This window comes from Theobroma cacao, chromosome 3 (genome assembly GCF_053813885.1).
Source record: "Theobroma cacao isolate CCN51 chromosome 3, ASM5381388v1, whole genome shotgun sequence".
NCBI lineage: Eukaryota > Viridiplantae > Streptophyta > Magnoliopsida > Malvales > Malvaceae > Theobroma > Theobroma cacao.
In genome coordinates, this window is record NC_142641.1 from 34996550 (window position 1) to 35010403 (window position 13854).

The window sequence follows — 13854 nt, forward strand, 5'->3', positions numbered from 1 at the left end:
AAGATAAATTTTTATAACTAATAATTAATTAATTGTCATTAATTAAAATATTCTAAACTATTTGAGTCAAATAAGCTCTTATATTTTAAATTATTTTGACTAACGACAATTAATCAAAATAGATCACATACCCACTGAATCCCTATACTCATATATTTTATTTAATTTAGTCTATGTATTTTAAATTAAAATAATTTAATTTTTTAATTTTAAAAATTGATTTAATATCTCTCTTAACGACATCTAATTTTATTGTTAAAAAGAAATGACATCAACGCTGACGTTACTCATTTTGGTAATGTGATGAAGTAGTTACTTTTATTATATTATGAGTATAAGATGTTCTAAATCATGTTATGTGACATTTTTTTATTACATTCTAATATATAAAAATATAAAATTAATAAAAAAGTAATTTACTTTGAATTAGATAATTTTAATTCATTACCTCGTGAACTTAAAATTAAATAAATTAGAATAGATAATTTTGATATTGGAACCACAAGTGAATTGAGTACCATAAAACCTCATTGGAATTGAACTGAAGATTATAATAGGAATCGGTTTTCTCCATTTTTTTTTCTCAGCCCTAAATTAAAGAGTGAGGGGCAAAAGGATTAACAGAGAGGATGTATGAAAGGAGATATTTTTGAAAAAAAAAATGAGAAGAATGGGAATGAAAGGAATAAAAAATAATAAAATAAAGAAAAATTAAAAATAATGTTGATTTATTGATATTAATCAAATAACCTTTTTTTTTAAAAAAAATGACAACATATCCCTTATACTGTAACCGTTGCCAAAGTCTAAGGTTTCCATGGAAAAGTATCCGAAACTTTCAAAAGCTTTCTATGAGAATTCACCTTTTCCTTTTTTAAAAAAAGGAAAGCCACCAAGGATATTTTTATCTTTTACTAATGAAAGACGACATGACATGGCTACAATGTGGTCCCAATTTTCTTTCTTACTAATCCAAAATCAGTTCATGCGTTTGTCTGAATTCCGCAAGCTGGCAAGGCAGCGCATCCTTTTGTTTCTTGCCACTAACATCCCACCAACATCCTGACTGTAACTCTCTCTGTCCACATAGTGATCACAAGAATCTTAACACCCCTGTCGCCTTTTACATAAAAATCCCAGTTGCCGCTGCCCATCTTATTCTTGGTCTTAAGTTAATAGACTCCGAGGTCCTAATACTAAGCAGACCAGAACTAAGACAGAAAGGACATAACAAAGAAAAAGGTATGATGATATTATAATACTTAAAAACTTGGTTCAATGTTACCAGAAATTTTTACATAGTGATATTTGCTTGAGTTTAACTTCTGGGTACTTGTTGTTTTTTGAGTTTTCCCTTCTGGGAATTTGCTATTTGTGTTTATTTGGTTGGTTGTCGCTGGATTTCATGGCGTTGAATATTTTACATATCTTTGGGTGCCTGTACGTCCAATTTTTTTAGGTTTAGTTCGGTCTTCTTTTGTACCATTAAATTTAATCCAGGCTTGTTTCTTGTGTTCATTCACTCAAGAGCAAAAAGGAAATGAAAAGCATGATTCTTGATCATATTCTTAGTTACTTTTCCTTGGTATAATTGCTTATATTGAATCAACATCTTATGTGGTTCACTTGAATGCAGAGTCATTATTATTTCGATTGATAGATGATTAGTGATAAAAAAAAGGTGCCCTGAAATGCCAGAAATTTTCATTTAATTTTTTATGTTTAGAATTATGAAAGTTTCTGCTAAAGAATACTATCCTTCAATTTGACTGCATATTTTCTCAGTTTCTGGGCCATGTGATATCTAAAAGTTAGCTCATAAGCATTTCTGTGTCATACAGAAACTTTTTGCTCTTTTGAACACGTTCTTTATTATGTTGTTATTAGCTTCTTATAGAGGGGACAGGGAAAATCGTAAAAGAAAGAGGAACTAATGTTCATAAATCTGGCCGAGGGTGTAAATGTTTTGCTGGTCATAACATGTTTTATGCATTATGCATGTGGGGAACATCGAAAGATAAATAATGCTTTGATTTCTCTTTTACTGATTTCAATGTTACCATTACATGTTTTGCTGGATTTCGTGTATAATCTGGCATCTGGATTCATTGGAAAACTCCTTAATTTCACTATTACTGATCTAGAAACCGGTTCATGTGTTTGTGGTTTAAGCAATCTTAACTTTTGTCCTTTTCACATTTTATGAATCCCGCTAGATTTTATCACTTTATAATTTGTAAAAGTTATTAAACTTCTTTATATAACAGTTTTTTTGTTGAATTTTCAATCATTACCTCATATTTTACTGTCACTAATTACTAATTATATTTAGTGATTGACTTCTAGCTTTGTATATGGAAAGTCATGCTCATCAAGAACTCCTTGATTTCTTTGCTATGTCATCCTCTTGCACTGAAAATGTATTTTGGACCTTTGCATCTTTCAGTGCAGCATAAACTCGAAGTTTACTTTCATCTTTTAATGGCTCAAGATACATCTTCTGCTGCTGAATCACCTCGACGACGTTCTGGTCTTCTGCGGGACCAGGTCCAGTTGGTTAAGAAAAAGGACTCTGATCGCTATGAAATTGTTCCAATTGAAGATCCATTATCCTTTGATAAAGGTTTCTTCATTGTAATTCGTGCATGCCAATTGTTGGCCCAAAAGAATGATGGATTGATTTTAATTGGAGTAGCAGGGCCATCTGGAGCTGGAAAAACAGTGTTTACTGAGAAGGTGCTCAACTTCTTGCCCAGCATAGCTGTCATAACAATGGACAACTATAATGATGCTAGCCGTATTATCGATGGAAACTTTGATGGTAATCTCAAATTCTTTTTTTCTATTTTTTTTTTAAATTTGTAAGGTCGTGATAATAATTGTCAAGGTTTGTTGTCACTGGTGGCGTCTTAATTGATCCTCTAGTTTGAATAATGAGGAGAATAATCTTTCTTGTCCATCTTAAAAGTTTTGGTGGTTTGTTTCATATACGATAAAAATGGGCACTATCAGATATTGCATGCAACATGTGGTTGACAATTGTAGCATGATATGATTATGGAACTTCAATAGGAAGGGCTGCTTTTGTCTGCTAATGCTGTTGCATTTCTACTCTGAAATAAGATTGAGATAGACAATTGAAAGGAGATTATTGATTCAAATGTACAAAATGGAATAAGCAATATGTGAAACAGAACATGAAGTGGTACTCTGGATTGTTGAGTATGAAAGACAACTAAGTACATGAACAAGACTGTCAATAATGCATGCCTGATTGTAATTAGTAAGAGAAAAGATTATAGTATAAGGTCCAAATCAATTAGATTCAACCGCATATACTCCATAAGATAATTGATTCCATGTTTATGATATGATTTGTCCTTGACATTATGAGATCAAGACCATAAGCTTTCCTAAGAACTCAAAGGGTATGGTTTGTAGGACAGTTGTGCTGAGGTTGCTAAACTCTGGCATTCTGTGGTAGGTTGTTGGGCAGTGGCTGGTTTAGTTTGTGCATGGTTAGTTCCCGGATGCTGTTTAGTGAATTCTTCTTGTTGGTACATTGAAGCTTTTCTTAAGATGCTCTTGCTGCAGCCTAGTTTAAGCTTAAGGCATTTTATAGGTGCTGTGTTTTACTTTGGAGCCTAAGACAGAGAGGGTACTTCTTCCTAGGTCAGATAAGAGAACAGTTTTGGGCTGAAAACTATATTGGTTGCTCAACAGGCCTTGAACGTAGGTTCCATGAGTCCTGGTTTAAGAAAGACTGAGAAAAGCCCAATTAAAGAACTGAAATGACATATTAATTTAGAAAAAGTAAGAAGCCTTGAGTAAGAAAAACCTGTTAGTAGAAGTAGTTTCGAGGTACAAGATGCAACACTCAAAAGCTAGGTACTGCAAGGTGATTGTAAAGGTTATCCTTAATGTAATTCCTCAAGATTAGCTGGTATAATATACATTGAATACTTGAATACTCCTAGAAGATATGCATGTGAAAATTTTGGATTTTAAATGGTATACTTATTTCAATGAACAGATTAGAATTTCAGTTATAGTAGCCTTATTGAATTAGGGATGGATTGAATTTGGGAAAAATAGTGAAAAGATTAGGTAGGTATGCAGATGTGTTTCTTTTTTGGTGATTATCTTATTAATTTTAATTATACATTCTTCTATTAGTGCTTAATTCGGTGTGCTGATTCATGTTGGTGGAAAGATGCTATAAATAGATGTCATTCACTACCTTTGCTGATAATTTATTGCTAAATCTATCTAATAATAGCAAAATATAACTTCAGTTGTGGGCTGCAGAGTTACATTGAACTCATTTTTATAGCTATTAGCATTCTATAGTTTGATTTTGCCTCTCTTCAAGAAACAAATATTGATCATTTCGATGACTGATTTAAACTTCTAATAGTAATTCTCATGAGTTAATTTTTAGATCATGATTTTGTTATCTACAACTCTTAACTCTTTGACATAGATTCATATCATATAAGTAGTTCCTCCAACCCAATCTATGGAGGCTCATTACACCTTTTAGAATCCTTTCCAATGTAATGGTGTAGTCAATATCATATAGGGAAAAATAGAATAAGAAACGAAGCTATTCTTTGAGAATGTTGAGACAAATGGTAGCCAAAAAGAAAATACGAATAAGAAATGGACTTATTCTTTAGAAGGTAAAAGTGGTAGATTAAGGATGTATTGATAAAATGGCTACAGTGATGGATTGGTCATGTGAAATATAGAACCGTGATTGCACCAGTGTATTTCAAGTTAAAGGAATGAGGAGAGCTAGAGATAAACTAAGATCATATGCGTTGAAGCAGTTAGGAAGGATTTGGCATCTCCAAATCTCTTCATGTAGCCTTTCATTGGATGGAGTGGAGAAAAGGATTAATGTAGTTGAGGGTTCCTACTTCCTAGGTTGGGATTAAGGCTTGGCTGAATTGTATGGTATCATTTTTATTATTTATTTTGTATACATATTGCATCATTCATTTCGGATAACTCAATTTGGTCAACATATAAAATGGTCCCATCGGTAGCTTGATTGATTGGTATATCTAACACTAGTTCTGGCTTACCATGTGCCACAAATTACACCAATCTGTGGGATCCATTTTCTTTCATAGAAAGATTTTGTATTTCAGTGATAAAAGAATGGAGGGAATGCATGACAGAGTTCTGATTATTATGGTGTTATGAAACAGACCCACGGTTGACAGATTACGATGCACTGCTTGAAAATATACATGGTTTAAAAGCAGGGAAACCTGTTCAAGTTCCAATATATGACTTCAAGTCTAGCTCTCGCACAGGATACAGGTTCTGTATCTCTCCTTTCTGTTTTCCTATTTTGTAAGACATGGAAACTCTTTCCATAAGGGTTAATGTGTCTCCGCTTATTCAACCTGCTAGGGATGAAAGACGAGAGAAAAAGAGAGATAGGAAAGTGTGGACTGTTCGAAACAAATAGTGATTAATATGTGAATGTTCTTGATCTAGTTTTATTCATCATGATTACAGGACAGTTGAAGTGCCTAGCTCCCGCATTGTGATTATTGAAGGAATCTATGCCTTAAGTGAAAAATTGCGACCTTTACTAGATCTTCGTGTATCTATCACTGGGGGGGTTCACTTTGACCTTGTCAAGCGAGTATTACGGGATATTCAACGTGCTGGCCAAGAGCCTGAAGAAATTATCCATCAAATCTCTGAAACGGTTTCTTTACATAACCTATTTTAGAAATTCTTTATAGGAGTCTGATTTAACTGCTTCATGAAATCATATACTTAATTGTAGCCTTAGTGCTCCAAAAATCAAATTCCTCAAGATAGCACTTATACTAGTTCTCATCCACTTCTTTTCACACAGGTATATCCTATGTATAAGGCTTTTATTGAGCCAGATCTCCAAACAGCGCATATTAAAATCATTAACAAGTTTAATCCATTCACTGGGTTTCAGAATCCTACTTATATTTTAAAGGTCAAGCTCTAACTCCATATTCCTATTTCAGAATAAAAGGTTCTATGACTCTGTAGGTCATACATTCCTTGCTATGGTATTTCCTTGTCACAACTGCTGAGTGACTTCTATCATTGTAGTCTACAAGAATGGTGACAGTGGATCAAATTAAGGAAGTTGTATCTGATGAACATAAAGAACATATGGAGGAAACCTATGACATTTATCTTCTACCTCCTGGTGAAGATCCTGAAGCATGTCAATCATATCTGAGGATGAGGAATAGGGATGGCAAATACAATCTCATGTTTGAGGTTGGATGGTCATTTTCTTAGTATCTTCTTCAAATTATTGTATGCATTGTAACATTTTCTTAATTAACCTTGAGCAGAATATAGCAGCATTTACTGAAATATTTTTTCTTTTATGTCAGCAATGAGATGTGTCCAGCTCAGTGCTTTTTACTGCATTTGCTTCCAATGGGGTTTAGATGCTAGGTTTTACCATCATTACCTAAGGAGAAAGCACCTGTTTTCAGATCTATACATAGTATGTCAGTATTATTTGTTTGAATAAAAATTAAACAATAATTGCACGCTCAATATTACATGCTATGTTTAGCAGCATGAATATTTGAGAGTGGATTTTGTTTGGTTTCTTATATGAATTATGATGACAAATGCAAAGATTATGTAAATATTAGTAAAGATTCAATATATTGATATAATTGAGAGAGTAGAAGAAGATGATTTAAAATTGACTTTTATGTTTTTACGAGTTCTATAGCACAATTTATGCAAAATTTGATATCAAAATTCCTCCTTTCAAATTTAAGTTCTAAACACAGCTAAGTAAATTTGAGTTGGTTGTGATAATTAATTCCATGTTGAATGTTTGATTTGTCCTAACTTCATCCTTTAGAGTTGTGCTTAATATTCTTTTAAGTCTGATAGAAATGTGGTAAGTTTTAGGGCTTCTGACCAGTTTGGCTGGTTTTCAGGAATGGGTAACAGATAGTCCGTTCATAATATCACCTAGAATAACCTTTGAAGTTAGTGTGCGCCTTCTTGGAGGACTAATGGCTTTGGGGTATACAATTGCGACCATCCTAAAAAGAAGTAGCCATGTCTTTTCTGATGATAAAGTCTGTGTGAAGATTGATTGGTTGGAGCAACTCAATCGCAAATACGTTCAGGTATCGTATCATTTAATGCACTGAATATTTTTTATTTTGTAGTTTATAACCCTCAATTTCCTCTATCAGAGCAAGTTCGAAATGTTTTATTTATCAGGACCATGTGATGTTTTCTTCCTTTTATTATTATTATTTTGAAAGTCGCATTTTTTCTTTATCCTGACAACATTCTTGTTCTTAAGTAGTATTTAGAAGTCTTTGGTTATGATAACCGCATGATATTTGTTATGGCAATAAACAATTGCTTTTCTTCTTTTTGACAAATGAAAAAACCACTGCACTAAAAGGAACCAGCAGGTTACCAACCCATGAACAAGACTAGTTCGTAGTAGACAACAATTCAACAAAATACCATAGCATATCCAAGGACTGCTGCCTGTTGAAATATAGTATTGAACCAAGTAGCTATAACTTTATAGGGATCACTCTTCTCCATTGAATGCCCTTACATTTCTCTCCCTCCATAAAATCCAAAAAATAGCTAGAGGATTGATTCTATTACTTTTCTGCTATCTGTACAAGTATGCACACCTCCCCAAGCCCAAAATTGATCCTTAACAAAACCTGCCACTGCTCTGAATTCTCAGCAGCACATACATCAAGGTGCAAAGCTGTCTTGCCAAAGGGTAACTCAACAAAGGATGTCTGCTGCTTTGCAATACAAAGCATCTATTGGAAGAATCCCCATCCTCCCCAAGCAAAATACCTTTTTACTTCTTTTTAAATTCTGAAAATATGGAAGGCAGCTTCAAAGTTGGCCTGTACTTCCGTTTAAGTTCTTTAGGATGACTTATTGGGTACATGTTGCAAAGCTTAGAACTAACTATAATGTTGATGCTGTTTCTATAAGGTGCAAGGTCGAGATCGTCTGTTTGTTAAATATGTTGCTGAGCAACTGAACTTGGAAGGTTCATATGTTCCCCGTACTTACATTGAACAAATCCAGCTGGAGAAGCTTGTAAATGATGTTATGGTATAATTCTCTGAGCTGATTATGAAATTTTTGAGCTCTGTATGTTGCTGATTCAAGAAATATGCAGGCACTGCCAGATGATCTGAAAACTAAGCTTAGCATTGATGATGACGTAGTTTCAAGTCCTAAAGAAGCCCTTTCTCGAGCCTCTGCTGATCGGAGAATGAAGTATCTCAGCCGGTAATCTTTTTTGCGAGCCACGATGGTATTAATTTTCCACCTTAATGAAAATTTTTTAAAAACTAGGTAAAAGAACAAAAGTTGTCTCTCAGCTGCTTCAGCTGAATGATCAATGTAAAGTGGAATTATGTTTTATTTTTCTTTAAGAGAATACATGTTTAAATCCTGATAACAATCACGGGTGACATTCATCTATCAATGTGGTGCTCCAGTATCTCACAGTCATATACAAATCAGCGGGACAAGAATTTGCCAAAGCTGACAAGGCTTGCTATTAATAGTACAAGGTTTGATGGAAGGGCACCTGAGCTACCTTCCCCACTAGTGAATCCGGTGAGTACGTTGCCTCAAATTATTTTAATGAATATAACAGCGGTTTCTTTATTCACAGCCAAAGAACCCTTCATTCTTTCTGGTTGCAAAAAAATTGGAGGAAAGATAACAAAAGTTAATTATTTTAAGTATGATTAGAAGCAAATGGTGAATAGCACTAGCAGAAAGGGTGTTATTACAACCTCCATAGACTTGTTCCCATCAACCTCTTTGAATACACACTTAAAAATATTGTGTTATATGCATGAAGATATTTGTACCTATATCTTTTTTTTTTTTTCTCTTAAATAAATAACGGGTGTTTCTTTCCTTCCCTCCTTGATAAGTTTGTCCTTTCCTCTTACTTGATGGCATGTGTTAATTTTTGGCGATTCATTTGCCTTTGTATCTTAGGGAGTTGTTACGCAGCTCTCAGAGCAAATTTCCACTCTGAATGAAAGGATGGATGAGTTCACAGCTCGTATTGAAGAGCTGAATTCCAAGTTCTCTTCCAGGAAAGTTTCAGCTAGCCAACAAAACTTAGCTGTGCAGGCTGAAGCCAGCAATGGTTCTGGACCTACTTCTCTTTTTGTGACTGGCTTGGGTAACGGTTCACTAACTGGATCACTAATGCCTCATTCTTCATCTTCTTCCCAGTTGGCTCGGGAGTCCCCACTCGTGGAAGAGGTACTGTTGATAAACTTCATGTCTCTCTTCCCCCCCCCACATTATTTTTTGAAAATTTATCCTTTATATCAGAATTAGATAGACCAAGTTACTGTGTCTGATTCTTGGTTTTTATGGTAGCATCGATCATCATGTTTTTCTGAACGTTTTCCATATCATGGTTTGGCATCTAAACTGTGCTTTAATTTAATTCTCTGTTTTTATCCGTGGAGGTTCTACTTATTGCACGAGGTCAACGCCAGATTATGCATCAATTAGACAATCTGAGCAATCTGCTACATGAATACTGGGGAGGAAGGTCTCAGCGGGAAAGAACACAGAGAACAAACAGAACAATTGACGTTGGCACCATCAGTGTTCCTCTGATTCTTACTTTAGCAATTGGTGGTTTGGGTGTCTTTCTGTTCAGGAGTCCGACATCCCAAAAGTGACATCAAACTTAACAGTCATTTTCGGCGTAGAGAGGAAGTTTATACCACCCTTTGTGCTTTGAGGGACATTGGTGGTTACTCTTGAGACATTGTATAGCAAAATCATAAATATTGAAAAAAATATATGAAATTCTGAAATTAGGGTTATATTCAAGATATCTACACTATTTAATGGTAAATTAGAATAGTGCCTCTTCAGGGAGTGCCAAGTTATTAATCCCTTGACTTATAGTACTTTATTAATGACTCGTGAAAACAGAGGGAAGGGATACGAACCAAACAGAGTATATGAGTAGGAGGGAAATGGAACATTAGTTATTCGAACTTCTTCTACTTTTTGTTTAAAATTACCATCTCAATAACGGATTTTGCTTCTTCAATTGATTGGAAGAATAACTTATTGAAGCAAACCATTTAGTTGAAGCAACGGAGCGGAACGTTGGTGATGCACGCTAAGTAACGAGTCACACTGCATGGGAATGAAGTAGCGAGAGCAAAGTCACGAGTTTTGTACTCGCACCAGTGACACATCTGTAAAGGCCAGGAGGGTTAAAGTAAGTAAAAGAAAGTTTTCATCCGGAGCCTCCCTGGTTAAAGCAGATAGCCAAATACCAAGAAAGAAGAAGTAAATAGCAGTATACTACAATAAGTATCAACTAAAGCACATTGCATAAGAAGCAGAAACTAGGGTGCCATCATCAAAAGCTTAGATAACAAGCACAACAAAAAAAATTTCGTTAATTAAAAAAGGGTGGTTGTAAGCTCAGTTACATCCGCTACTATCTGGCTATAATCAGCCTTTATTTTTTCTTGATCCTCAGGGCCTAGTTCCCCTTTAGTGGGCTTGGTTAGCACCAGAACACAGCATGTCGGTCTCTTGGTAGCTCCTGCAGTTGCAAGATCCTGAAATGGCAGAAGAAACTAATTATAGGGTGCATGATAGAGAGCTCATTGCTAAGTTCATTTTACATTACCAAACGAAACAAGAAAGACTAATCTGCAAAGTGCCTTAAAATGTGCTACACATGTTCAGGGACAAATTGCAGGATGGACTGATCCAACTAGTTGTATATGTGGACTAAAAACCAAGAGTCTTTAATCAAGCATATATAATTTTCGGTTCACAAAAACGAGCCATAAGGAAAGCCATATACAGCATTCCAGACCCGCTTTTGAAATGCTTTACAAAGTTCCACAGAACATGAAACAAAATTCCAAAGATTACAATTCATAATAGAAATACCATAATGTTGGCAGAAATATTTCATATACATACATAGACACAGACTCATTATATAACTGTAAATCATTAACCAAAATATTTCCTAGCACAAACCCTGAATGTTCCGGGCATATTGGCAACCATGTTTGCCTAACATAAAAGAATGCAACTCAGTTAAATAAATACAAAAAATGGGAAAAAAAATTGGTTAGACATGCCCTGCCCCTTTTTCTACAAAGGTGACAATGGCGGATAATATGGAAGCTAGAACATAAATAAGAAATCAGTGGGGTTTCAAATAGTCAAGGGGTTAAACCACTTTAAGCATGCAATGCCACCAAATTAGACAGGAAGAAAGAGTGTTTTCAGCTTACTTCTTTTGAGGGAACATAAACATAGGGAATGTCAGCCTCTTCACATAGGATTGGAACATGAGTTATGACATCAATAGGAGATATGTTTCCAGCTATAACACATAATCTGCATCCACCAAAAAGATTGAAAAAACATGATTGAAAAAACACATAATCATAAGTTTGAATTTTGATGAATCAAGAAAGAATGCCCTATCAGCAATGTGTTACAAAAAGCAATATGAAATGATTATTCTTTTTCCTTTTTTTTTTTTTTTGACAAAAGCTGTTCAATAATTTATCAATTGGCAGCATGGACTGCTGCTAAAACAGGTGGCATCCATGTGTAGCTGCATTACATTGCTGTATAAAGCAAATACAGCCGAGATAAGCATTTAGTTAACCTTTTTTTCCTTCTCAAAAGTGCCAACATGTTACTGGAACAGCACAAAGTATTGCCTTTTCCTACTCAACTATGCTGTTTCAAATTCTGATATATTAAGGACAAAGTTCAGATGACCATAAGACAAATTTCCTTTTCTTATATATTAGCTATGAAGTTGAGCAGTTATAGCCACAAACTTCAGATAACCCTTAAAGCAGCAATGACAACTATAGCAATAATGATGATGTAGTCATAGCCTCATAGTCATCATTTACAGGCATAGTCCGACAAATTCAAGGTTATAGTCTACTTAACTCATGCCATGTTCTTAATTAGAAACATCATTTAACACGCTTATAGAAACTAACAGGTCAAATTATTAAGCTAATTTCAATTTATAAATTTTTTCTCCTTCCCCCTTTTCTCTATATCCTTAGTATTCCCTCTACATCTTTCAATGTAGCACAAATGTTGAAATCAGCACATTCTTTTCCACTGTAATCAGTACAAATTTATTAGCAAAATATATAGGTGTCATCACTTTAATGATAGCATTAAAACAGATAACGCATTACTGATACCAAGCCATATGTCATAACCACAATTTATCACAACTTCTATTTGCGTCCAAACACAGATAAATAACTTTAACCCCATTTACTACTGTAACAATTATCAACAAAATAATGAAACAGAGTCATAGACTTCCACTCCCCTGACAGAATGACCAATATTTCTCGGACCATGAAACTTATTTTATATGTTTATCCACGTAAATGTATATCAAGGCACAGTTTAGAGTAAGAAACGTTTAAAAACTTACCCTTTATGACCACGCCGAATACTTTTAACCACTTCCTTTACTCCTCTCTTCAAGCACTTGTGCTCAGCGGCTACAACAATAAAAAGCAACACATTCTTAAGAAAAACTAAAAAGAGAAAAAGACAATCTATTCAAAACTCAAACAATCAACAATTTCACCGAAATACTTAAACCACCAAACATCCATTACATCAATCACAAAAATTCCACTATTCGAGCTCTGGGTCTTAGGAACACCATAAACTTACGGATGTTCTTAAAAAGAGTTGAGTGTATATATAAAAATGGGATACCTCTGCGAACGAGCTTGAGGGTTTTCTTAGAGAGCTTTTTGCCAGCGAGGGGCTTTGCGATGGGAGCAACAGCTAACATCTTCTTCCTCTCCTTCTCCTTCTGTTGCGTCTTCTCTACTTCGCTATCGCTTCCCATTTCCCTCTCTCTCTCTTTTCCGCTAACAATGGAAAAACGGAGCACTGCCAAGAGAGAGAATCTATGAATGTACAACCAATAATAATGTGAAACAGAGTGATGGCGGAAATTAGGGTTTTTGTATGTTTAGCATTTCCAGGGTTTAAGCTTTATATCGTAATGGGCTTTTCTGTCGATCCCATTGCAATTACGTTTTAGCTTGGGCTTTTGTAACTGGATCTCAGTGTTCTCGCAAATATTTTTCAGTAATTCCTACCTCAATTCACTTTGGGGTTTCTTAGTTATATTTAAAATATGTATGTTTTTAGTGAAATTTTCACAAAAGAATCAATAATTAGTATTAAAATTTAAGTTAGGTAAGATTTTAATATTATTTGAAAAGTTATATTTAATTGACCTGAATTAATAAAAAAAATTGACAAATCACTATTTTGTTAATAAACTCGACAAATCTATGTATGTTTTTTTTTTGGAATTAATTGTACAAATGGACATTCAAATAAGAATCAATTCAAATCACGTCACCGATCCAATAGTAATGATTAGTAAAAATAAAATAAATTTCACATCAATTAAATTTTAAGATTTTGCATCATTTCACATTTACAAGAGAGATTTCGATGATCACTACAAGTTTGTTTTAGGCTAGGAAAACTTGATTGTGCGCCCATTTGTCAATATGTCACAATAGAAACTTTAACATACACTTTTTAAGGAAAGACAGATATTTATTTCACCTAAATGCTTGTTTTTATTTATTTTTAAATAAAAATATAATACAATATATATATATATATATAGAGTGTAAAGTTAATTGTCTATAAATAAAAAAAAAGCAAATAACGTTTCAATTATATATAATTGAAATATTGTAATGGTAATCTATAAAT

The 13854-nt window shown here is 34.1% G+C and overlaps 2 protein-coding genes across 5 annotated transcripts; one reads left to right on the forward strand and one right to left on the reverse strand.

Annotated features, from left to right (window-relative positions):
• Positions 1 to 999: 999 nt before the first annotated feature.
• Positions 1000 to 9906, forward strand: LOC18604944 (Phosphoribulokinase / Uridine kinase family). 3 transcript variants are annotated; one of them, XM_007037664.3, is made up of 12 exons: positions 1000 to 1242; positions 2447 to 2821; positions 5217 to 5331; positions 5533 to 5728; positions 5882 to 5995; positions 6115 to 6288; positions 6975 to 7169; positions 8020 to 8142; positions 8210 to 8322; positions 8535 to 8655; positions 9049 to 9321; positions 9534 to 9906. In XM_007037664.3, exons 2-12 carry the CDS (start codon positions 2482 to 2484, stop codon positions 9750 to 9752), a joined length of 1983 nt encoding a protein of 660 aa, XP_007037726.3. In that variant the 5' UTR covers positions 1000 to 1242; positions 2447 to 2481; the 3' UTR covers positions 9753 to 9906. The 3 variants fall into 3 exon arrangements, with proteins under 3 accessions (XP_007037726.3, XP_007037727.3, XP_017973409.2); XM_007037665.3 differs by having other exon boundaries at positions 2452 to 2821; XM_018117920.2 differs by lacking the exon at positions 8020 to 8142.
• LOC18604945 (Ribosomal protein L7Ae/L30e/S12e/Gadd45 family protein) lies at positions 9883 to 13078 on the reverse strand. Of its 2 annotated transcripts, XM_088804435.1 has the most exons (5): positions 12829 to 13078; positions 12536 to 12605; positions 11349 to 11454; positions 10524 to 10655; positions 9883 to 10283 (listed from the first exon to the last, which is right to left on the reverse strand). In XM_088804435.1, the coding sequence occupies exons 1-5, from the start codon at positions 12962 to 12964 to the stop codon at positions 10167 to 10169; spliced, it is 561 nt and encodes a 186-aa protein (XP_088660561.1). In that variant the 5' UTR covers positions 12965 to 13078; the 3' UTR covers positions 9883 to 10166. The 2 variants fall into 2 exon arrangements, with proteins under 2 accessions (XP_088660561.1, XP_017973410.2); XM_018117921.2 differs by lacking the exon at positions 9883 to 10283 and having other exon boundaries at positions 10362 to 10655.
• Positions 13079 to 13854: the final 776 nt, after the last annotated feature.